The sequence below is a fragment of the Cloeon dipterum genome, chromosome 2 (genome assembly GCF_949628265.1).
Source record: "Cloeon dipterum chromosome 2, ieCloDipt1.1, whole genome shotgun sequence".
Classification (NCBI taxonomy): Eukaryota; Metazoa; Arthropoda; class Insecta; order Ephemeroptera; family Baetidae; genus Cloeon; species Cloeon dipterum.
In genome coordinates this window covers 12,597,929-12,620,856 of record NC_088787.1, presented here as the reverse complement: position 1 = coordinate 12,620,856, position 22,928 = coordinate 12,597,929, and the positions used below count along the sequence as shown (strand labels likewise).

At 40.1% G+C, this 22,928-nt stretch overlaps 1 protein-coding gene across 5 annotated transcripts in view; it reads left to right on the top strand.

The window, feature by feature from the left end:
- Nucleotides 1–22,928, top strand: part of LOC135937768 (ankyrin repeat and death domain-containing protein 1A-like) — a 64,178-nt gene that overhangs the window by 16,861 nt on the left and 24,389 nt on the right. For 4 of the 5 annotated variants that reach the window (XM_065480997.1, XM_065480996.1, XM_065480993.1 and 1 more), the window contains exon 2: nt 19,176–19,402. In XM_065480997.1, coding sequence (XP_065337069.1) covers nt 19,282–19,402 — 121 coding nt within the window. In that variant the 5' untranslated portion in view covers nt 19,176–19,281. Of the gene's footprint in view, nt 1–13,502; nt 13,602–19,175; nt 19,403–22,928 lie in introns of those variants that run through there. The other variant, XM_065480994.1, reaches the window with a different exon arrangement.

Here is a 22,928-nt window from a genome sequence, read left to right as displayed (position 1 = left end):
TTATATTTGCCTTAACCTCTCCGAAAATTGGGAAAGAGCCTAAATTTTCCTCGGTTGTTTAAATTTCTGAGAAAATTGATTCAAAAGTTTTACTGCGGTGAGCAATGTCTGCTCCTTATTATAAAATCACGATTTATTTCACCCGAGGAGAAATTAAGCTTCCCTTATTCGTTTAATCAATAAGTTTTTTTATATTATCCAAAGTGAGTATTAATTGTTTCAATTATCTTATGATATCGTAATTAATTTTAGTTTTAAATTTCTTGCAATATAATTTTAGCCAAGCATATATTTTAATTTCAAATGCTCGTCAGAATAAATTCAGCGTTTTTATTATAAATCAATCAGTATTAAGGATAAATTGAACCTCCTCTCTCGATGAAAATTGTTTTATAAAAAAAACCCTTGAGCGAAATATCAAAGACAGTTTCCTGGAGGAAATTCAGGTCTGCTGCGTGAAGAAAATTATTGCCGTGAGACGACTTTTTGCGCTGCATTCCATCGGCGACGGTGAACAGGAGTCGTGCATTGTGTGGGCGACGTAGCAAAAACATCGCCTGCGGAGGAGATAACTTGGACAATAATTCAATCGGGCTCGCGCGCTCGCTCGCTCGCAGTTCTCAATAACTCTGGAGCGAGACGCTGGGTGAAATATCTTACTTTCTGCGAATGGCACAGTGAAATTATTGGTCCCAAACGGCTGCTCGTACACGCTCGGCAGCCGGCGGCGGAGACTCGCTTTGCATTGATCTCACCTTTTATTAAAATGTGCGCGTGCCTCGTAAAAAAAGCACCTGTCGAGCCTGCGAAAGATGTCCAAGGGCCCGCGGCGCCACAGTTCCTTTCTTCGTTTGTTTGTCTGTGCGGTCAGTGCGTGGAGCGAGCGGAGAATGTTTGGAAATGAAATCTAGTTTCGCGCCAGCTCGCAGGCGAATTGATTCGGGCAAACATTCAATTTCAATTTACCGTTCGGTATTTAAGATACTAAAACAAAACGTTTTAAAGAGTTGCCGGTGGTGCTTCGCGGTGAACCGATGTTTGATAATGCGGAGGAGATAACTCGGACAATAATTCGATCGGGCTCGCTCGCTCGCAGCTCTCAATAACTCTGGAGCAAGATGCTGCTGGGTGAAATAACTTATTTCCTGCGAATAGCACGGTGAAATGTGTGCTGACTGGTCGTCGAGGGGCTCGGTTCGCGCGCAAGATATCGCGCGCTCTCTCACCCTCACGGGAAGGGTGGTTACAGGGGTGGGGTCGGTTGCCTAGGGGAGGTTGACCTCACTTTGATTCTACGCTCGCTTACTCACATTCACGTAACCTGCTCCTAGCGCTATGGGAAAGAAAAAATTCTATCCTGACCTGGTTTGAGGGAGGGGTGGGGGTTTACAAGGAAAACAAGCTGGTTTGGCAAAGAGGAAGGAAAAACTAATTTATTGGCAAACAAAATTTGACTACAAAAAGATAAAAGGAGCTTTACGTAAACTCGAGGAGGAAAACGTTCCTGAAGGGACGTGAAAAACCTGCCATAAACGAAAAGTGGCTTTTCTGGAATTTACTCTACATTTACCGAGAGAGATTATAATTTGGGAATTATTGACTTGACAGCGGATGGTCAGTCAAACAGGCGCTTGAGACAGACGGCGGCCTCCGAACAAAGAGGCCAGGCAATGAACTCGTTACAACGCGTCCCGTGATGTCCAAATAACCGACTTACACAACAATTCCCAATTTACAAAGTTAATCGCGGGCGAGATACGGGCTCACGCTCACAACTGACACAAATCGCAACTGAGTCGCATCCAGAATGCCGCGTACATTCCCAGCCTCGCAATCTGACGCAATGTGATGCAATCAGACAAGAAACAAAATCAATAGTACTTTATGTTAAATTAAATCGTACCTTCTGTCGGCGAGCGACGCACGTCCTGCTCGCCGAACAGCCCAAGAAACCAAAACTACAAAGGAAAACTCTAATTCGCCAATATCCGCGGGCCCACGCCGCGTCGCCGCTCGACTCGCGTACGCTCGCCCGCGCTAATCCTTCGCTCGTCCGCCAAAAACTCACACAGTCGCTCACCTTAATTATTCCTCGCCTCGTCACGCAGGGATGCCTGGACCTCCACAGGTCGCCAGGACCGCCCTGATCGCTTACAAAGTCTGGAGTGACGCCTCGCCACGTGTAGTACGTGTACACCAAACTCGCGTGGCCGCTCAACTCCAGTCCAGAATCAGAATCAGACAAACGACGTCCCCACGCTGCGCTCTGATTGGCCGAGTACACCGCTGACCTGTGGTGCTCGATCCTAACTGAACTTTTGACTTAGGTGGGCGGGAACAACAAGGGGATCACGGCCACAAACGGCTGCTCATATACGTTTGACAACCGGCGGCGGAGACTCGCTTTGCATTGATCTCACCTTTTATCAAAATATTCGCGTGCCTCGAAAAAAAGCACCTGCCGAGCCTGCGAAAGATGTCCAAAGGCCCGCGGCGCAACAGTTCCTTTCTTCGTTTGTTTGTCGGTGCGGTCAGTGCGCGGAGCGAGCGGAAAATGTTTGGAAATGAAATCTAGTTTCGCACCAGCTCGCAGGTGAATAGATTCGGGCAAACATTCAATTTCAATTTACCGTTCGGTATTTAAGATAATAAAACACAACGTATCAAAGAGTTGCCGTGAACTAATGTTTCCTCTCAGCAACAGACTGCAAAAGTCTCAATTTTTGTCGAGTATATATATCAAACAATCGAAGCGGATTCATAGAATATCTTATTTTCTGCGAATGGAATGGCACAGTGAAATTATTGGTCCCAAACGGCTGCTCGTACACGCTCGGCAGCCGGCGGCGGAGACTCGCTTTGCATTGATCTCACCTTTTATCAAAATATGCACGTGCCTCGTAAAAAAGCACCTGCAGAGCCTGCGAAAGATGTCCAAAGGGCCCGCGGCGCCACAGTTCCTTTCTTCGTTTGTTTGTCAGTGAGTGGAGCGAGCGGAAAATGTTTAGAAATGAAATCGAGTTTCGCGAATTGATTCGGGCATACATTCAATTTCAATTTTCCGTTCGGTATTTAAAATAATAAAACATAACATTTCAAAGAGTTGCCGGTGGTGCTTCTCGGTGAACTGATGTTTCCTCTCAGCAACAGACTGCAAAAGTCTCCATCTTTGTCGAGAATAATACCAGACCAAACAATCGATGCTGATTCCTTCTCCTCTTAGGGTCAAAAAGTCAGTGGAGAGAGCGTGCAAGACAAACTTTATTGTTGACAAAGTCTTTTTCCAATTAGGGTCACGCGCCGCGCAGCATCTTCCAACTTCGATGTCACCGAGAATTAGATTAACCGGATTAGTGGCAAAATGACGCAAACACACTTATCGCATGCCTCGCAGCCCGGCTGCAAATTTAATTTCTGTCTTCGTTGAATATATGTAAAAAAAATTAAATAGAGAGGATAATAGGTCACGAATCGACAAGAAAATATCAATCGTAGAACTGACAGAATTTCTTATTTCAAATTGGTAATTCATCTAAATTGTATGAATTTTTAAGATAGTTCCAGTAAATACTCTTTTTTTACTCTTTTTTGGAGCAATCTGGTCGGTTTGATAGGGTTTTAGACGGTTTTTTATTTTGCTCTAATTCAATGTTTTAATGTGGAAAAAAATTGCTACGCTATTTTTAGGGTCTGTGCGTCTAGTTAAGTCATAATGATTAATTATTGGGATTGCTTTGTATATTTTAAATAAAAATTATTGAAGTTTTTTTTGCTCTTTTTATCCCTGTCCGAGGACCGGGAAGGGCGCGCACTGCACTAGCACGAATGCTGAAACCCGGGTCCCAATAACACCGCGAACGGATAACATGGGCGCACCAGGCCGCACAGGGACCCCGCCCACTCAAGGGCCACTTGCCTCCGCACCGAGGACTGCTTTGAAACGCTAGACATTCGTCCCGTGAAGCCAAATCACGCATGCTGGAAAGGTGCAAACCAGCAAGTAGCGAGTCGGCGCCGGTGCGCCTCCCAGCCCGTTGAGCAATTAGAGCATTTCGAGTCACTAAACTAACCACTTTTTGCCATCTCTGACATTGGGTAGCCAGTATTAGATCTCCCAACTGCTCAAATACCTCACATTGCTCTGACACTCCTGAGAGTGCCTTAACAATGCGAGCCAACGGGCTGGTTTAGAAAAGATAAAGATGATTTATTGAACCGAATAAACAAGCGCAATGATAAGGCCTTGGTAATACTATTACATACCAAAATTCAAACCTTTCAATTTTTGCCAACTTAGTCATCGCCAAATCTTTGAGCCATCGCAGAATTACAAAACCTGAACACCATTTGACTCGGCTTAACCTCCCCTAGATAGCTGATGGGTTTTGAGGGGACCTGATCCCCCACCAACCCCAATTTCCCTTGATTTATATATTTCCCTAGTAAAAATTTAATATTGTAATGCAATTTCTGGTTCTGCTATTTATATATTTTTATTTGTAACCTTTCACCCTCTAAAAAGGATAAAATTTGTTAGTTTTTGGGGGTAGATATTTATTTATTTAACAGAGCTGTGATCAGTGAATAAGTTTCAGAAAGAGCAAATCAACGCGATTTTTATCGATACTGCAATGCGTAGGGTGGGAGGGGGATGAGGGTTTATTACCCTTAAAACCCTTCAGCTATCTAGAGGAGGTTTAGACGAATCTAACGGTGTGTGGTTTTTGCAATTCTGGATGATAGAACCCGAGTTTTGGTGCTGACAATATTGGCAAAAATGGAGCAATTCGTCACTCACCGTGTACGTATTGGAAAAAACCGAATAAAAGGCAAAAGGGCGAAAAACGTGTGTTTTTTATTTGTATTTATCGATTTAATGCCCCAAAATACATTTTTAAATTGACTGTCAAGCCAATCCCTTGAAATTTTGCTCTCACAAATTGAAGCTATTTTTTATAATAAAAAACGGCCAGAAATCAATTTGGCTAAGCTTATTAACGCTAATGGAATGCAAATCCTGATGATGTACAACATAAGCCTGATTTAACAGCCTGCTTTTCAAGATGAGAGGCGTTTTCCAATTTTCTGCCACGAGCCAGAAGAGCTTTTATTAAAACTCTTCCTCTTTGGTCTTTTCCTTCACGTACGTAACTCGCTGTTTTTTGCTTTGCATGTTTTGCTCCAACCCGGCACTAATTAGCGATATATATCCACTCAATTTTCCTTAGCTTAATGACGCGCGGCTGAAGTGAATATAATTAGTTTGCGGTGTAGATGTCGTCGACGCACCGGCCGAGTGGGAGAAAAGTGGAGCAGTCGAGTGAGTTTAATTGAAACTGCCAATTACTCATCGAGAAATTGCCTCTTGCTTTATCAATTGGAACGCAGCAAAATGGCGCTGACTAATGGCATACGTATTTTACGGCGATCGACTGCAGATCAAATGGGGCAGTTTGGATGAAAACGCGAGCGAGCGCGAGTTACGAGCTGCCATGCACACTGAATAGGAGATGCGGTTATCGGACGCTTTTTCCGCCGCGCGCCGCCGAATGACTTTTGAAATTGCGCGAATGTTGCCGAAATTAGCTCTCGGCGCGCTCACGAGAGAGCTATGAAAACGGCATTTCCTTCCATTAGCCACCGCTTTGATGGCTCCATGACTGTAATGAGAGCTGCACACGTTTTAGAACACGCGCAAGTGATGAAAACACAGGTAACTTTATGTCTCTTGCGTGCGGAAAAATAGGAAATTTACTATAGCTTTAATGGCTGCTTTGATCGAGCTGTGAACTGTGAATACCATAAGTCAAATGTGCAAAAATAAATAAAAATGCATCTTACTTACTTTGTTGATCGGTTGAAATGGGACCAATCTGTTTATTATTTTCTTTAAATACGACTGTGTTTGGGCAGGATTTAGACTTAAGAGGTCTCTGCCATCCGCGCTGCGCCGCGCACGAGCCTGCAAATTTCGGGTCTCGTGGGCAGCCGCCAGCCGCCGTGAATGTGGCTAAGCAGCGCCAGCCGTTGGTGAAAAAGGGTCAAAAATTAAAAAGTAGAGGAGAAAAAAGGACCTTGACGTTTAAAATATTATCAGCACCGCCAGCCGCTGGTGAAAATGGCCAGCAAAAAATTTGGCTAAGCCGGTCTCGCCAGACATGCTCAATTATGTTCAATATAATTAAAACTAGGCTACACCCTCGTTGTCAAAAGAATTCGTCGTTTTTAATCCTCGACTAGTTTCGACGTCATCAAATACGTCAAAAAACGACGGATTCTTTTGACAACGAGGATGAAGCCTGGTTTTAATTATATTGAACATGGAAACAACCTCGAGTGGTCGCATTTTATTTAAAAATGCTCAATTATCTTCCATTGCTTTGACACTCCTGAGAATGCCTGAGAACAATGCAAGCCAACTTCTTTATGTGTTCAGATTAGATTAATTCTAAGAAAGCGAAAGCAAAGGTCTAGCAGTAAGGGTGAAAAAAATCCACAACTTTTTGGTTCCTTTTTATGAGGCGTGCGTGTTTTGTTCAGAGCTGAAGTTTTAACCTGCGCGCATAATTAAATAATTTCGCTAACCATAACAATGGGAGCGTAGCCCTTAATTAGCATATACACCTCGGGCTGGAAATCTGCCCAAGCAAATTCGGCTGGGGAGTCTTAACTAAGTGTCAGTCCGGCCTCGAAAACTCTGCCCGTTAATAAAGTGTTCGCAAAGCGTGGAAACGCCGACCTTTGGCATAGTTGAACGCACACCGCCGCTCCAATTACTATCGATCGGCACGCAAACTCAACTGCTGCGTTCTCCGGATTTGTATCTGGCCGCGTGAACAATCATTCTCTCGGAAGCAGCCGCCAGGCCAGGTGCGGCCTGTGCAATATTAAAATATTAATTATTCAACTACGGCGAGACGAGGAGAGACTCTTTTGTTTCTAATTAATAGCACAACTGGCCGCACCACACGCACGAATGCGCACACTCTTCCGGCAATTCCAGCAAACTAGACGGACCAAGCTTTTTGTTCAGCTAACTAAGCTGTGTCCAACTGCGTGGTTCAAATTGTGCAATTTTATGCTGCTTGAATGCTTGCGTCTCTCGTGGTGATGCATTCAACACGCGCTCATTGTTAGCTAACAGTTTAAAGTAGATCGATACGGGACAACAATTGAAAAATATTTAAATAATTGGAACGATGAACAATTTGTTCTACAATTTGCAGTTCAAATTTTCTCTAAAATTTCCAGCGCTTGAGCACATTTTCTTGGCAGATATCGACTCCTCTCGTCGAGATCTGTCCAGCAGCTTATGAAACCTTTTAGGGAAACTCTTTGTTGTGAAATAAAATCAGATTTCAAGTAAGGAGACAGTCCAGGCCATTTGAGAAGCATGCAAATTTTGCAGCCACTTTTCTCAAAATTTTAGGTCAATATTAGCTTTATCTCCATTAGCATTAGCAGTATATGTTTATTTTGGGGGTATCAAGCCTCTTAAAATGTGTCCTTGAAGTCTACAAAGTGCATTATTAAATTCACGTATTGTAAAAAAACCTTTCAGTTCAAAATGTTCGAGACAAGGAAAAATCAGCTTGGATTAACATGTAGAAAAACGCGAACAGTATATAGTTTGGCAGGATAAACTATGCTCTGGCCTAAAGGAGCGGCGCGCAGTCGAAGCCGCAGAGAACAATCTCAATTTATTGGCTCCTATCTGCTCTTATGTGGTGTGCCGTGTGCCAGAAGGCCTCTAATTGAATTCTGCGCCACTCCGGCGTGCATTCCACCGCGATGGCGCGTGCGGGACGACGACAAGTAAAGCGAAATTCGAGTCAAATTGCGATCTCTCCCACTCAGCTGGCGCATTGACAGGTAACCATAGCAATATGGCATGGCCATAAGCAGGTGTCTCTGTTCGCGAACCCTGCCAGGAGGAGTGAGTGGCTTCCTTCCCTTTGACGTTTATTTCTGCTGCTTTGGCATCACTCATTATTTAGTCTGCAGAGAGAAGCCACTTGAGTGATTAAAAGACGCTCTTTTCCGTGGGTCACGTCAAAAAGACTATATGTGTTTGACATTTTCCAGCGTAATCCGTATAGACGCTTATGTGTGGCCACGAGATAAAAGTTCCTTTGAGGAAATAAAGCAGTTTAGAAAGGGCCCTGGGGTTCGTTTTCTTTTGACAAAATGAGAATGGTGGGTGCATCTCTAATAATTTCAGAACATATATGTCGATAGAAAAATTTGCATTCTTTTTCATTTGAATTCTTTGTTACAATTAATCTGCATGTTTAGTATCTAAGAAAAGTATAAAGGAAAATCTTTCTCATCAATCAAAATCAAAATTGGGTGACACAAATTGTTCAATTTTTGCTAATATTGTGAGCACCTAATCTCGGGTCCTAACTGTCAGAATTTTGAAATTTGTCCACCGTTCGACTCATCTTAACTTCCCCTAGATAGCCAATGGGTTTTGTGGCTGATCAACCCTCATCCCCCTTCCATCCCAGATTTTGTGCTTAAATTTGAGTGGAAATAAGCACAAAAATATTTGGTAATCACAACTTCCCAACGCCATATCAACGTTTAAACGGAAAAAAATGCAAATTCACGAGAGTGAAAAATATTTTCTTAACTTTCTCAACGAATTTAATGCTTGCCATTACTTTAATTAAAAACGCCTCCTCGTAAACGACTTTGATGAGTTTCATTCTAATTTATTTAAAACCTTTATTGTCAGCAAAATTCAAAAGCCTCTTTCCTGCTGCGTCTTTCACTTTGAAGCCATTTAAAAAGGTCAAAAGTTCTTTTAAGACACACTTAACTTCTTGTAATCGATTTAGAGCTCTGCCGAGGCCTTTTTAAGAGGCTTAAACCCACAGCAAACAAACACACATGCGCGCCCAGCAGAGCAGAAATACTCGCTCTGAATTAATTTTTTGTCCATGGGCGCGCGCGTAATTAAATTTCGGCAGTTAAAAACACTTCCAACGAACCGCACGCCGCAGAGTTATGAAAAGACTGCAAAAAATAACAAAGCGCCGGCAAAATTTTCGCTAATTAAAGGCGGGTGCTAGAATTGACCAGGCCAGTTTCAATTTCGATTTTGTGCGCTGGGTGCGGGATTAGGGGAAGAAAAGTGGGTCTGGCGAACGGCGCCCAACGGCCTGATAAGTTGTATTTACGCAACATTGTGCGCGGCCGGTGTGCTGCGATATAAATTTTAATGTGCGCCTCCGGAGCGAGCGCCGTGAATTCGCTCTTGATAAGCTCTGCGGCCGGGCGTTATATTCGACTTGTTTGCCCACACACCCACCGACAAAGTAAACAATTATAGCCTTGCGCGTTTGATGTTCCTCAGTTGATTTCGTGAATTTCTAAGGAATTATTAAAATGGTGCTTCCTTTTTTAATGCGCAACTGTTTCGACAAGTTATAAATGGCAAAGGTTCTACACTTGTAAAGGTCAAAAAGAGCCTACATTGGTAACAGAAGCAAAAAGGGTCTCAAAGCACCTCAAAGCGACAATTTCCTAATGTAAACAGGAACAGAAACAATTATGGATTTTTTTCTGTTAACCGATTTATTTTCCATTAATATATATTTCGTATCTTTTTGAGAAATATCCTATATTAATAAAATATTTTTTTAGAGATCGTTTGACTCAAACTGGAAAACACGAACTGTTTCAATAGCTAAAATTGATTTTTATATATTTTTTGTTTAGTTAAAAATTAACAAAATTTAATTAGACATGTTGCGATGACTGATTGATTAAATTTAATTTGAGCGATTTTGAGTTATTCGCACGTTCAATTAGATGCTTCTTGCCTGCGAAAAACGCTTTTTTCCAATTATTATTTATTTCCTAGTCTGGGCTCACTTCGGCTGTGTTATCCTGACAGAGTCTTATTTACCATTTTACTTGTTTTACAGAAGTGTCGCCTATTCTCACATGTTTCCTTTCTGTAATTGTCCTGTGATACTGTAATGTATGTATTTTGACTATGTGACAATATATTGGGGTGGGAAAGGGGTTGCTTCAGCTATCTAGGGGAGGTCATTGAAGAGTCGAACGGTGTGCAGTTTTTGTAAATCTGAATCTTAATAGAAGCCAAGACTCGGTGAAAAATGTCTTTTTCAAATTCAAATTTATTTTGACGTTCAGCATGGCAGTACACTCAGGTGAAGATGTTCTCACATGCACCCCATCTGATCACAAAATTACAAAAAAAATACAAACTATATAAATAACAAGTTGTGTTACAAGTTACATATTAAACAATAAATTAAAGCTCTTTGACATACGACAGATACTCTCTCTTCGAGTAAAATTTCCGCAAATACAAAAAGTCTTTCAAAGCACTAACAAACTGTTTGTATCGCGGCTCACACCGCAATAAAACTGGTAAGGCATTATACAAATCAGAGGATTTTGTTTTGAAATCATCGACGTTTGAACAGGGACATACAGGTCCGGCTTGCCACGCGCAAAAATCATTTCGGAGGCCGGCAAAAAACAGTGTCAAATAAATATCAGGTTCTTATATTCATAAGAGTCAAAATTTACAACAAAAAATATACCAATTGACTTGTTTTCGCATCTTTCGATGAACTGAAGGGATTTCAGGGTGTTAAACACTTTACTCCATTTTGAATTGAGGCGCAAAACGATCATATTTTCAAAATATTCCTTTTTAGGGTGCAAAAAGAAGGTTTAAGGGGTGGCACCTTTAGACTGATTCGGCTATCTATAGTGGATGAGGTTGAGACGAGTGATCAGTTTTTAAATATCCGACCATTAGAAGCTGAGATTTGGGCGTAAAAACCTGAAGAGCACAATGTTTTATTTTTCATTTATTTATTTCTATTATTTAATTTATTAATTTTCTGCACTCTTGCTCTATAACCGACCTGATCGAAGCTGTGGATTAGTGAAGATTTCATGGCTTTGAGCTTCGGATGCGCCAAAATGGGAATTTCAGAGTTTTTTCAACGAGTTTGCCGATCGAGTAGAGCCAATTTATATCAAAAGAAAAAAGTAGCAAAATTTCTTTACACCAGAGTAGAAATTTGTTGCTTTTAGAGATAAGTCCTGACAGAGGCTAAAAATTAGCATTTAGAGGGAAAATGCAATTATTTGAAACAGAATTAAGCTCCCGCAAAGCTGGAGCTGCTGCCATAGTGCGATAAGAGAGAATATTGCTCTTAAAAATCAATTCGGCGGCGAAAATCGATGCAGGAAATAGCATTAATTCCGTTAATCCGAGGATCACCGCCGAGAGCGAGGGCTAGACGCCGCGCTTGCACAAATTGTCAATTTTCTTCGGTGGCACCTTTCAGGTGGGAGAGCTGTTTTAACGAGCTGCAGCTAATCCCTCTGCTAATTCGCCAGCTCATCCGAAAATTGGTTCGGCGTAGGCGGGCGAGAGTGCGGGGAGGCAGTAATGTGTGATATGTGATTTATTTACCACGCGAGTGACGCAAATGTCACAAAAGCCGATTTGTTGCGAGGTTGTTTACGAAATAATTAATACAGACAGGCGCGCGCGCGCGCGCACGCACCCATCCGACGCAGTCGAGAGGACAGTGCACCATCCACTCGCGTTCTCTGCCAAATTGGACCGCCGCGGATCACCGATTTGCCGCAATTATTGCTTCCTTTGATGTGCGGACGCATCAGGAATCGAATTGCACCCTTGCTTCGGTTTATATAGTTATCTCGTTAAATTGCCTTTTGAAATGCTGGATGAAGTGCGGAAAATTCCGAAAAGACAGTTATTCCCCACCTTTTTTTAGATTTTTGTATAAGAAATTATGCCGAATTTTGTCTGGTATTTCACAAAATTAAATTCCATGTATTTGGAAAGTGTATCCAAATTTATCAATTAAAAAAAATCACGTAACTATTAACCTCAAGTGTTTCATCTCCCCGTGGTAAATTTAAATACTTTGGAAATGAACGCAGAATTTTTTAATATTGATAATGTTCTTAAAGTTTTTCCATGAAAAATATAAATTTGTGTGAAATTATCAGGGAGGTTTTTATTTTCGAGAAATTCCACTTTTTCATGTTTTGCCAATATTGTAAACTTTGAATCTCGGGTTCTAACTATCAGAATTAGAAAAACTAACCATCGTCAGATTCATCTTGACCAGCCCTGACTAGCTGAATGGCTTAGGGGGTGATTATCTTCCACCCCTATTTACTAGTAAAGACAGATTTCTGGTGTAAATCTCCTGGAGTTTGCTTGACATCATGCCAATTTCGGTCTCCAACGCGGGCTACGACATTTCATTGATTATACTTCCTGATTAAAAAAACGCGTTTAGTCGAAATTTGAAAAAAACAAAGTTAATTTGAACGGTATGAATCTCCCCAACCGCACGCAAACACAGACATAAGTTCTCCAATTTGTTAAATTTTGATCCGGCGATCGAGCCGTCCGTGTATTTCTTATTTCCCAGGTCAAAGAAAGTGCTGGGTTTAAAAATAACGCACCTACACCCTGGAAAATAGATGAGAGAGCGCGGATCTGTGGTGAATTTGTTCGTGCACGTACTATATATATTGTGTTTCGAGGAAGCTGTCAACGGGGCGTGCGGCTCCTTTGCCTTCCCTGTTGGCAAACGCAAATAATGCCGCGCGCGCACATAAAAGATCTCACTCTAAACAAACCGCCAGCACAGCGCAGCACACGCACGCAGCTTATATACAGGCAAATAAATGCGTGTATATGTTTCTGCGCGAGTTTTTCCCTTTGACGTCAACTAACTTCTCGCGGTGGCAACGGCAAATGCTTATTGGCCCTCTAGACGCACAGCAGAGAAGAAAAAGCTAGCTCACAATCAGTGTCCTCGTATATTTCGGCCCGCCAATATTAAATCCAATGGAGCAGCGCATTGTTTTTGCAGATAATTTAATTCGATTTTCGAGTTGCAAAAATAACGACAACTGAAAATTTCGTATTTTATCTGAGCGTGGCCGCTATTATTTAGAAAGTTTGAGGCCAAAACAAATTTTTAAGCACATCACTGAAGAGCTCGTTTATTTTGCATGAAAATCATACACATAACAAGCGGGGTTTCAGATCAAATTCCGCCGTAAATCACGAAAGTAAAAATCAAGAGCGCGCGCGACACGTCATTTTGCTCTCTGTTCGCGGCTCCCAAACGAGAACGGAAAGTCGTAGAGTGTTCATTTTTGTTTTATTTGGTCGAGAAAGAGTGTAGCTTTTGATTGCGGACAAATACATGTAATTTCCGACAGCCAGACGACCAATTATAGGGGATTTGACACTATTGGCTCATTGGTCGAGAGTCTCCGTGGGTGACGTCACAGGCGGCACGCGTGGAAAGGGAGACATAAGTGCCTCGCCTATTTCGCCGTCTCTGGCTCACCACGACGATATTTTTGGGGCGCCCAAAGGGGAGAGTTAAGGGAGGAGCATCAGGCATAAAACCACCCCGCACGGAGAGGAACCTGATTCTCCCGCCGACTGCAGCCGGAGCAAGACGTGCTCCTCTCTCTCTCTCGCGGCTCAACCCTTGGGGAGCCGCTGTATTGTACCTCCATCGCTTTCCACGGCAATTAACTAATAGGTATGAATCTCTTTCTTTTGCGGACGAGCTAATTACGCCGTCAACCACTATCTGTTAGCATGGCTAAGAGAACTCGTAAGAGGACGGTGCTGCTGACACGAATATTCCGATAAATTGCAACAAGTTTTTAATACAATCTTGTTCCAATGTTCATGCACTTGCGATCAATTCTAAGGAATTTAGTAGTTTACATTGTAAAATCTGAAGTTTTTCCAAATTTAGATGAAGTTTCCTAAGGTTTTCAGACGGATACAATTGTTTATATAGACTTAAGCTACTAGCTTCATTATTTTTGATTTAATTTGAAAATTCTGAAGGGTATTTTTCCATTCTTTGAAAAAAATTCCTTTGAAGAACAAATTTCACTCATGCCATGGCTTGTTAAACTTTTGTATCGGTGTAAGATATTCATTTTTTTATCATGAAATAAGGAGGACTGCGGATTCACTGAACTAGTCAAGTTGAATTAAATAACTCTGAAATCAACGGTGGAAAATAATTGCATTTTAAATGAAAAGGCGATCTTTTTATAAATTAGTTGTATTAATTAAAAAAAAAACTCGATATAGTTTAATCCTGTTTGCAAACATTTTAAACTCTCAAGGGTGGAAAGCCGCGTGTGCGGTCTTGCTCACTTAGCGCCCATAATTTGCTTTTTCGCCTGTTTGTGTTTATAAATTAGTTGCGCTGAGATTATAGAGGCAGCACGAGCACGCTTCCTCCGCCGTTAACTGCCTGCTCTCGAATATTTAAAGGGTGTATCGTGCGATGAAAGCAAGTTTATTACTTGCTTCAAGCGCGAGATTAATTAGAGATTTTCGCCTATTTTGAATAATGCTGACATAATAAGCGACAGATAAAAGACGAGTGAGTTAACCCCTGTGGAAACTCGACAACCAACGTATCGTACGTGTGTTTGCTTCGCTTTGTTACATAAATATGTTATGTAAAATTGTCTATAATTTACATATTTTGCTGAAAAATGTTTTATGTTGAGTGCGTGGACGCAGATGCAAAAAGAAAGTTATAAAGTGGGGGCTTTTCCTCTGTGATTATTTTTTACATCACCTTTTACCTGAATTGGCCGGACTATTTTTTGTATATACCATCTGACACTATAAGACACCGAATGAGCACAAATACTCATTCGCTGCCTCAGTTTAAACTGTCTTATTTTTCTATTTGGACTTTGGATCCTTTTTAATCGCAGACTGTGTCGTTTTCAATGTTGATTTTCCAGCCTAATATTCGATAAAATTATATTTTGTTTTAGTTTCCAATGAAATATAATTTCCACAAAGTTAGAAGTTAAATCGCTGTGATAAAATGATTTTGAGTTTTTTTTTACATAAATATTTTTGAAAAAATGTGACATTTATCAAAACTTGATGAAATTTGGATAAATTAAAAATAAATAAATTTCAATTCGTGTGGAGTTTTGCAGTTTGCTTGTCGACTGAAATAAGACTGAGATAAAAGGGAAATGGAGATCAATTCTTGACTTGTTATTTTTCGTCTAAAAAATAAAGATAAAAATTTAATCTTAAAAACAGTAAAAATAGCTTGATCTTTTTCTGTTGAAACTTGCTTTTCTCCAGAAGTCAGCGAATAAGGCATAATTTTTTTTTTAAATAATTTTGCATTAAAATTTGAACATCAGAAAAATCTGGAATTATCCTTACAAACGTTTTCGAAAAAAGGATCCCAAACAACATGAATGAGAACTATCGCAAGGCCGAATTTGCGGTGGTCGTCATTAGGTTGCGGTTTGCATTGCGCTGATGGCATTACATGCACACGACATGTGTAAATAGTATATGTATCACACGCCTCCTCTGCAAAGTGTGCATGGGCGTAGAGAGAGAGAGAGAGAGATCGAGCGAGGGCTGCTTCTGGGTAAGAGCCGAGATCAGTGTGTTTTGACGTGACGCCGTGCGATTAATTAATTCCTCTGTCGAGCTAAAATAATTAATAAGCATGCACTTACATCTCCGCTTTGGCGACGCCGTCCTTTCAAAACACGCATAAATTACACGTTATGAATAGACGCGAGGCTCGACCGTCTGTCTGTGCGTCCGGCCGGCCGGCCCAAAATGCTGACGCCAGCCGTATTATTATGGTGCGACACCCCTTTGTTCCGGGAAATAAAAAGAGAAAGCTGACGTTGCGGACAGAGGGCACGCAGTTGATGTACGCTACTCGAGGCCTAATTAATTAATTGCCATTGCTATCCCCAAGGGTGCACGTGGGATAATTACAAAAATTGATCACGGAGAGCAGCAATTTTTTGCCAACAGGACAAAATTGTATATTCTTTAGTAATGAGAATTGAAAATTGTTTATTAATGGAACAGAATCTTTCACTGCCAAAGTAAATAAACTTCATTTCGTGTAGTTGATAATGAGAGGGAAATAAATTTCTCATTATTTCAAAATGTGCATGACAGGCACCTCTCGATTGTAAAAGTTTAAAATTTCCTCAACAGACTTTCTTCTTTGTGAATAAAAATTCGTCACCCTATTTCTCTTTTAATTTTTCGAGTCTTTAAAATTAAAAAACCACTTTTTATTCAAGAAACATCTCTGTTTTAAACCCATTAAGATGCAGTTTGTACACAAAAATTTATGTTTAGGCTTTTATGGAGCCAATTGACACAGCTTTATTGTTTAATTTCCATTTTTCAGAAAAAAACATGAAATTTTGAGTGATATTGCCTGTTGCGTTTGTTGTCCTCAAACAAGGTTGTAATTCAATTTCAGGTGTTTGCCCAATGAATTTCGATATTTCCATCATGATTTTAACCACTTTTCTTCAAACAAAACATTGCCTCGGTATAGCCTGGACTAGTTTGATTAACTATTTGATGCTTCAACCCCAAAACTACTTCTTAGGAGAATCCAAAATCATTTTTGAGACCTTATTGACTATATCATGCATTTATTAGTTTTTCCAGTAAATTTACACGAAATTTTGTCACAGGTGTGCTTTGAAGGGGGTGAATTAGTGTTAAATGATTATAAAGTATTTAATTTAATCGACTCGTTTTGGAGGAGGAAATTATGAATATAAGTTTTTTAACTCTAAATTATATATAGCCATAGGAACCAAATATTCATTTAGGGGTGGAATTAGAGGGTAGTCAAGAGATTGAAGGCGCAAATTGTTCAATTGATTATATATACATATTTAACCAACCAACTGCGGGGTATGGCTCATGAAAAATAGATATTTACCTTTTTATCACAGTTAATTAAAACAAGATTGACTTCAGTAGGGTCGCGCTATTCGCTCAAAACTCGTCCCCATATAGTTAAAACAATATCATTATTGGTCAAGATTTAGACTATTTGGAAATTATTTTAATAGAATTGACCCTATAAAAATTATCGTTATTTTTGTATAAAGAAGTGAGGTAAAGGGGGTGGATGTTGCAAGAGGGTATTTTCACCACCAAAAATTGAAATAAGCGTACATGTGTACTGTGTAGTGCGTTCTTCGGGAGCAAATTTTTCTCCCTGGGAGTCCCGCTCCCGAAAAAATGTTTCCTGTTACCGGAATTTCCTGGTGCCCTTACCAAATATTTTTCCCGGGAATTCCCGCTCCCGACTCTTATTTCCCGATTCTTCCCGCTCCCGATTTCCCGCCAAAAATTTTAAAATTGAAAGTAGACACCATGTGCGTTGATAACTTTATTCTTAGCTCGCATATTTACAAATACAAACTCACTATATTATGCTCTTTTAATTTTCCTTGTTGAAGTTATAAATAATACTTTGGGTTGAAAGTATAAAAACTCAAGGAGGCAATTTTTACTGGGCCACGTTAAATAAATACTACGTTCCAAATAAAATTCAATTTTTATAGAAATGCATAGATTACTAAAACAAACCCTAAAAAATGCATTTTATTTAGATCAAAAACTATTCTCCCGACTTTTTTTAATTGCGAGAATCATCACATGTCAATGAAAGAAAATTATGTAACATTTTTAGTAATAGTGAATGACAAAAAAGAAATATTACTGCTTGAACTCCGCAAATTGAAATTAGGACAGTTAATAAAGTTATCAAACCGTGAAAAATATCTAATATAAAAAACATTCCTAACAATTTTTTTAATCATTCTATGAAAATTAAAAGCGAGTTGTGAATTTGAATTTTGACTAGGTTCCCGGGAATTTCCGCTCCCGGCAAAACTTTCCCGCTCCCGTCCCGACCGTGACTCCCTTCTAAAAATTTGGCTCCTGGCGCCGGGAATTCCCGGGAGATTCCGGGAGTCCTGAGACATTCCCGTCCCGGCGAACGCACTAGTACTGTGGTGCGTTTAAAGGTGATTTAGACGATTTTAAGTGTGGCTTCTAGTCTTAAAATTGAGTAATTTGTAATCATCGAAAGTAAGAAATATTCAATCTATTTTTATATTTAAATTTCACATTATATAGAAAAATTTTACCCCAGCTCATGTAAAATTTCCAAGCCTTTGTGGCTCCGAAGAAAGTGAAACTTTTCACTTTTTCGACTACCAATTAGGAGAGTCTCCTTTCAATGGAAAAAACTCTGAGGAAAAGGATTTGAGAAAGTTGGCGTTGTGGAGAAGGAAAATTGAGTCTGAGGATCAAACAAATTGCCTGAGGCAAACAATAACAGGTTTAGCTGGCCCAAAATAGCAGCGCCTCAAAACTTTTCGGCACAAAGTGCCCCAAGAGCAATTAATTATTACGAAAATTTTAAAGTTGAGAGAAAAATGACACTGATGTCTAGTAAAATATCGCACACACAGATAAGCTTTTCTTTGATACATCGATCTGGCAAAAAAATGATAATGCATGCATTGTGGTGCGGCGACCGAGCGGAAGAAAATTTCCTCGTGACTAAATCTGCCCTTAATCTTGTCAGAAGGGAAAAAAATCATGAAATTCAAACAAGGCGGTTAAATGAATGAAAATCTGGCTGTGAAAGTTTTCGCCAGCGTGATGTATTGTTTAATGCCCAAGAGGAGCGCGCAGTGAAATGTAATTTTAATCAAAAAGGACGTTTCGCTGGCTTCGTTCCCATTGTTTGCCCTGCTCCACTGAGATAGGCTCATTCCTCATCCCTAAATTTGATCATATTATAAATAGAAAATGCTTTTCATGTCGAGCACAGGGGTTTAAATTACCGACGGGCTTTTGCTAATGCAAAAAGTTGCAAAGGGGATTCGTATAATCGAGATCACTGAGGAGATGCAAAATTAATGTGAGATGTAGAGCTATTATTTCTATAGTCGCCAGTTCCAAAAATAACCTAACATGATCTCTCAGTAGGGCTGATAGAAAATGGCACGGTCTTTGATTCCAAATCATCTTTCCTTTTACTACTAAAAAAACACATCCGATCAAACTGTAATCTGGCAATCCTGTTGCTCGACCGACAAAACACCCTAGGCAAAAACCGCATGCAACCCCAATCACGTAAAAAATCGAGGGTGAAACCAAACTCCGCAATGGCTTCGGTCATCACTTGCCGGCGGCGGCGGCGGCTTGCGTTTTCTTGCCGTTTGTTTCTAAGGAAGTGGTGGTCGTCTCTTGATTACAGTTTCCTGTTGAGCACAGCGAGGCGTTAAGGCGGCGCCGGACGAGGCGCAGGGATAGCGAGCAGCATGCAGCCGACTTAACCTGTTGGTGTTCGCGCACTCGGCGCTATGACTGACGAACTGGACCCCGGGGACTTCGCGGCCATCTCGCGCAGTCGACGGCCCTCACCGTCCGGCCTACCGCCGCTCGAGGGGCTCGACGAGCCTGCCAGACCCCGCAGCCCCAGATGTGAGTACCTTATATACTGAAAAGATCGAGAACGTGCGCTTTTATCGTAATTAAAATCGCTTCGTATGTCGTTGTAGAGGAAAATTTCGGCTTTTTTATGGGATGCGGATCTAATGCGTTGGTTTTAACGTCCAATCATCCATTAAATTGAAATTTATTGCCAAGCTATAAAATTTTCAGCAAATAAAAATGCTTTTAAACTCACGGATACTAGGAAATTATATGGCAAATTCCTCGTGGCGGGTTTAAATCGTCTAAATTTATTTTATTCGCTAATTTAAAATTTTACCAGATTGAGGATTTGTTAAATTATTTTTTGCAACGGCAAGCTCTCTTCTGACTGCTTTCCTGAAGAGAAATCGCAAAAAATAATAGAAAAGTCTAAAAAAATTATAACTCGTGATTTTATCACTCAAAAATGGTAAAAATGGCCCATTGAATTAGACTAAATTTCTTTTCTAGTTTAGCGATAAGGTAAAAACTCTAGGTAATATGTTCGACAAAACTCTGTGCTGGGATGGACAAGTCTCGCGTATATTTAAAAAAGTTTACGGCTCGCTTAATAATTTGCTCAACTTCAGAAATGTAACACCAGAGGAAATTAGAATCCAGTCGTTAGTTAAGAGCCATATTTTGCCGTATTTTTTGGCGGTGATTTAGTTTTTGTAACCTTCGCGCAACTCAAATATTTAAACTCCAAACATTATGATGTCATTCGTTACGTTTACAACAATGTAAGACGAGGACACCGTGTCTTTCAATTTTGTACAATTACAGTCAATAAATTCTTAATATCGTAGGAAATTACTTTTAAAAGCCCGGCGCATATAAAAAATTCTGCGACATGTTATTTTATATACAGAGTGCAGAGAAATTTGTATTAGCTACTTTTGTGAACGTTTAAGTGCCAAAGAATTGTTTTAAACTTAAGTGCTACCGCTTGTGGAACATTTTGCAGTTGAATATCAGTTTTAATGAGAACATGAGAAACTCAAAGAACTATATTCTTCAAGATGTATGAAACATATATAGTCGCATACCCGTCTTTCACTTTTCATTTGTGTTAATTTTGTCTGGAGGAGGCAATGTATATGGGGCAGAGTGGCCCTGCAGGCAGAACCCCAATAATGGTCAAATTTTGAAAGTTTCATTCCAATGAAACTGAAAATAATCATTATTTTAGTCAAAATCCAGTGATTTGTAAAGAAATGTCTCATCATAGTTGCCTTCTCAGAATAATTCTCCAAATTTTATGGAAAGACTATTAGTTTTTCCCCTCTGAAATGTATTAGCACAATTTTTATTCTCACTGGATAATCCATTATGCTGCAAAATGGAGATATTCGGCTACCTTTCCATCATGTCGTCTTCAGATTAATGGATTGAAGCGAAAGGGGTCAAAGGAAAAGAAAGTAACACCTACAATGCAGCCGATGTTGGAAAGAACCCTTTTTACGGCTTTTTCCATTGCTGCCAAGAGTGTCGTTTATTTCGGCGAGTAAATGGCACGAGCGGGAGAGGAATCGCTGGCTGACATGCGTGTCTAGATGGAGGTGGAGGCACAAAGAGCTCAATTTTCCCGAATGAATTAAAAACGTGACTTATCTTGGCGTCGAGCGATGTAAAAAGGGGTCAGTAAAAATTTCCACCCTTTCTTAGTAAGCGAGAACAAGGCGTAGCAATTAATTCGTTCCAGCTGTCTCCCTCTTCTGGAGCGGAGAAAATCGATGTTGTGTTTTTCCTCATTTTAAGCTCTCGAACACACTTCACCTGCAGAAGGGGTCGCGTCGCGGCGTGTCAAAATTGAAAGGTTTTTGCTCTGAAAAAAAAACATCACTCGCTCAGTGTCGGGTTTTTCTCGCGGGGGTGTATAAGTTGACAGCGTTGATAATTGAAAAGCTTTCCACCACGCTAAGCGGAACATCAAATTAGAACGCGGATTGCACCCTGGCAACGTTGTCAATGAACGGGATATTTGCAGGGCGGCCAAGGTTCCCTTAATGGAATAACTTTTCAATTCGCACGAGAGCCTGGAACATTTTCACGCTTGAAATATTCAGGAAAAAAAACATTTGGCTTAAATGGAGTGCTCCTGGAAAATTTGTTTTACTAAAAATATTCAGCTTTTAATTCTCTCCGTTGCGGTTGTTTAAGGGAGATTTGGACAGCAAAAATGCTTTCAACGCAGCAGAATGTGTAAAATTAATGCGGCCGTCGCGTGCACAAACGACAAGCCAGTTTGTTCCACTGCATTATGAACTTTGTTAATACGTTCAGCAGATTTCATTCGGTCGAATTTACTGCTTGTGAAATGAAGAGAAAACTGAGCTATATGTGCAATTAGAGACTGCAAAAATCTGATTTTTTTCAGATTTGTCAAAAGTTAGAGGTATTTTGTTTCTGATTTCAATTCTCGTCGTGGTATGTTTTGGGAGGAATGAGCTCGCCTCCTTGGAAGCTTACTTTTAAGCAAGAAAAATACAATTTAAAATGTTTTTCCCTTTGATAAAAAAAATCTGCCCAAAAACAGTTTTATTTTTTAATCAATGAGTTGGAGAGAAAAAAATTGAACGAAACTGTAACTTTTCATTTTTACTAACCCAAACATAAAAATTACTTAAACTAGATATTAATTTATGAGAAATTTTGTGTCTGATTGGAATTTTCACCTTCGGAAAATGCACTCTTTACCATTTTAGATGGGCTGGAAAACGGCTGAAGGGGTTTGCACCGTTAAAATGCATTATAGCTCTCTAGGGAAGGACATGGTGAGTCGAAAAATGAAGAATTTTTTCAAATCTGGCTCTTACAAGCCGAGATTTGGGGATAAGCATTTTTTTTGTTAAGAAGGCCTTAAAAATAAAACGAACAATGTGTTCTAATAGTCCCATTTACTGAAAACTGCATACCACTCGACTCGTTGAACTGAAGTGGTTTCAGGGTGATTAACACTCAACTCCTTTGCGCAGTGAGATGCAAACGATAAAGTGGAAATATTCCGTTTGTGTGTCATATATGTGTACAATGCCTTGCCTGTGTCACTGCTCCTAGAGCCCCGGGTCAAACAATTTTCGACGCCTTTGAAAGCATTTTAGCATAAACAAAAATTTAACTCAACGCAAGAGCATTTCTCTTTTGGGAAAAAACTATATCGAATATTATGTATATTTTTTCTTTTGTATTTTTATGCTCGTTATTTGCAATAAGATGGAGTATGTTGCGTGAGAAGATCATCACCTGCATGCTGAAAGACAAATAAATAAATTTAAATTTAAATTAGGGTGCAAAAAAAGGTTGAAGGGTTGAAACTATTTGACTGCTTTGGCTATCTAGGAGATGTTGAGATGAGTCTAGCGGTGTGCGGTTTTTGAAAATTCGACTGTTAGAAGCTGAAATTTGAGCCCGTAAACCTGAAAATCGCAATTTTTTGTATTTTTAATTCAATTATATATTCAATTCAATTCATTATTTTATTATTTTTATTTAACTTTCCGTACTTTTGCTCTACAACCGACCTGAAAAAAGC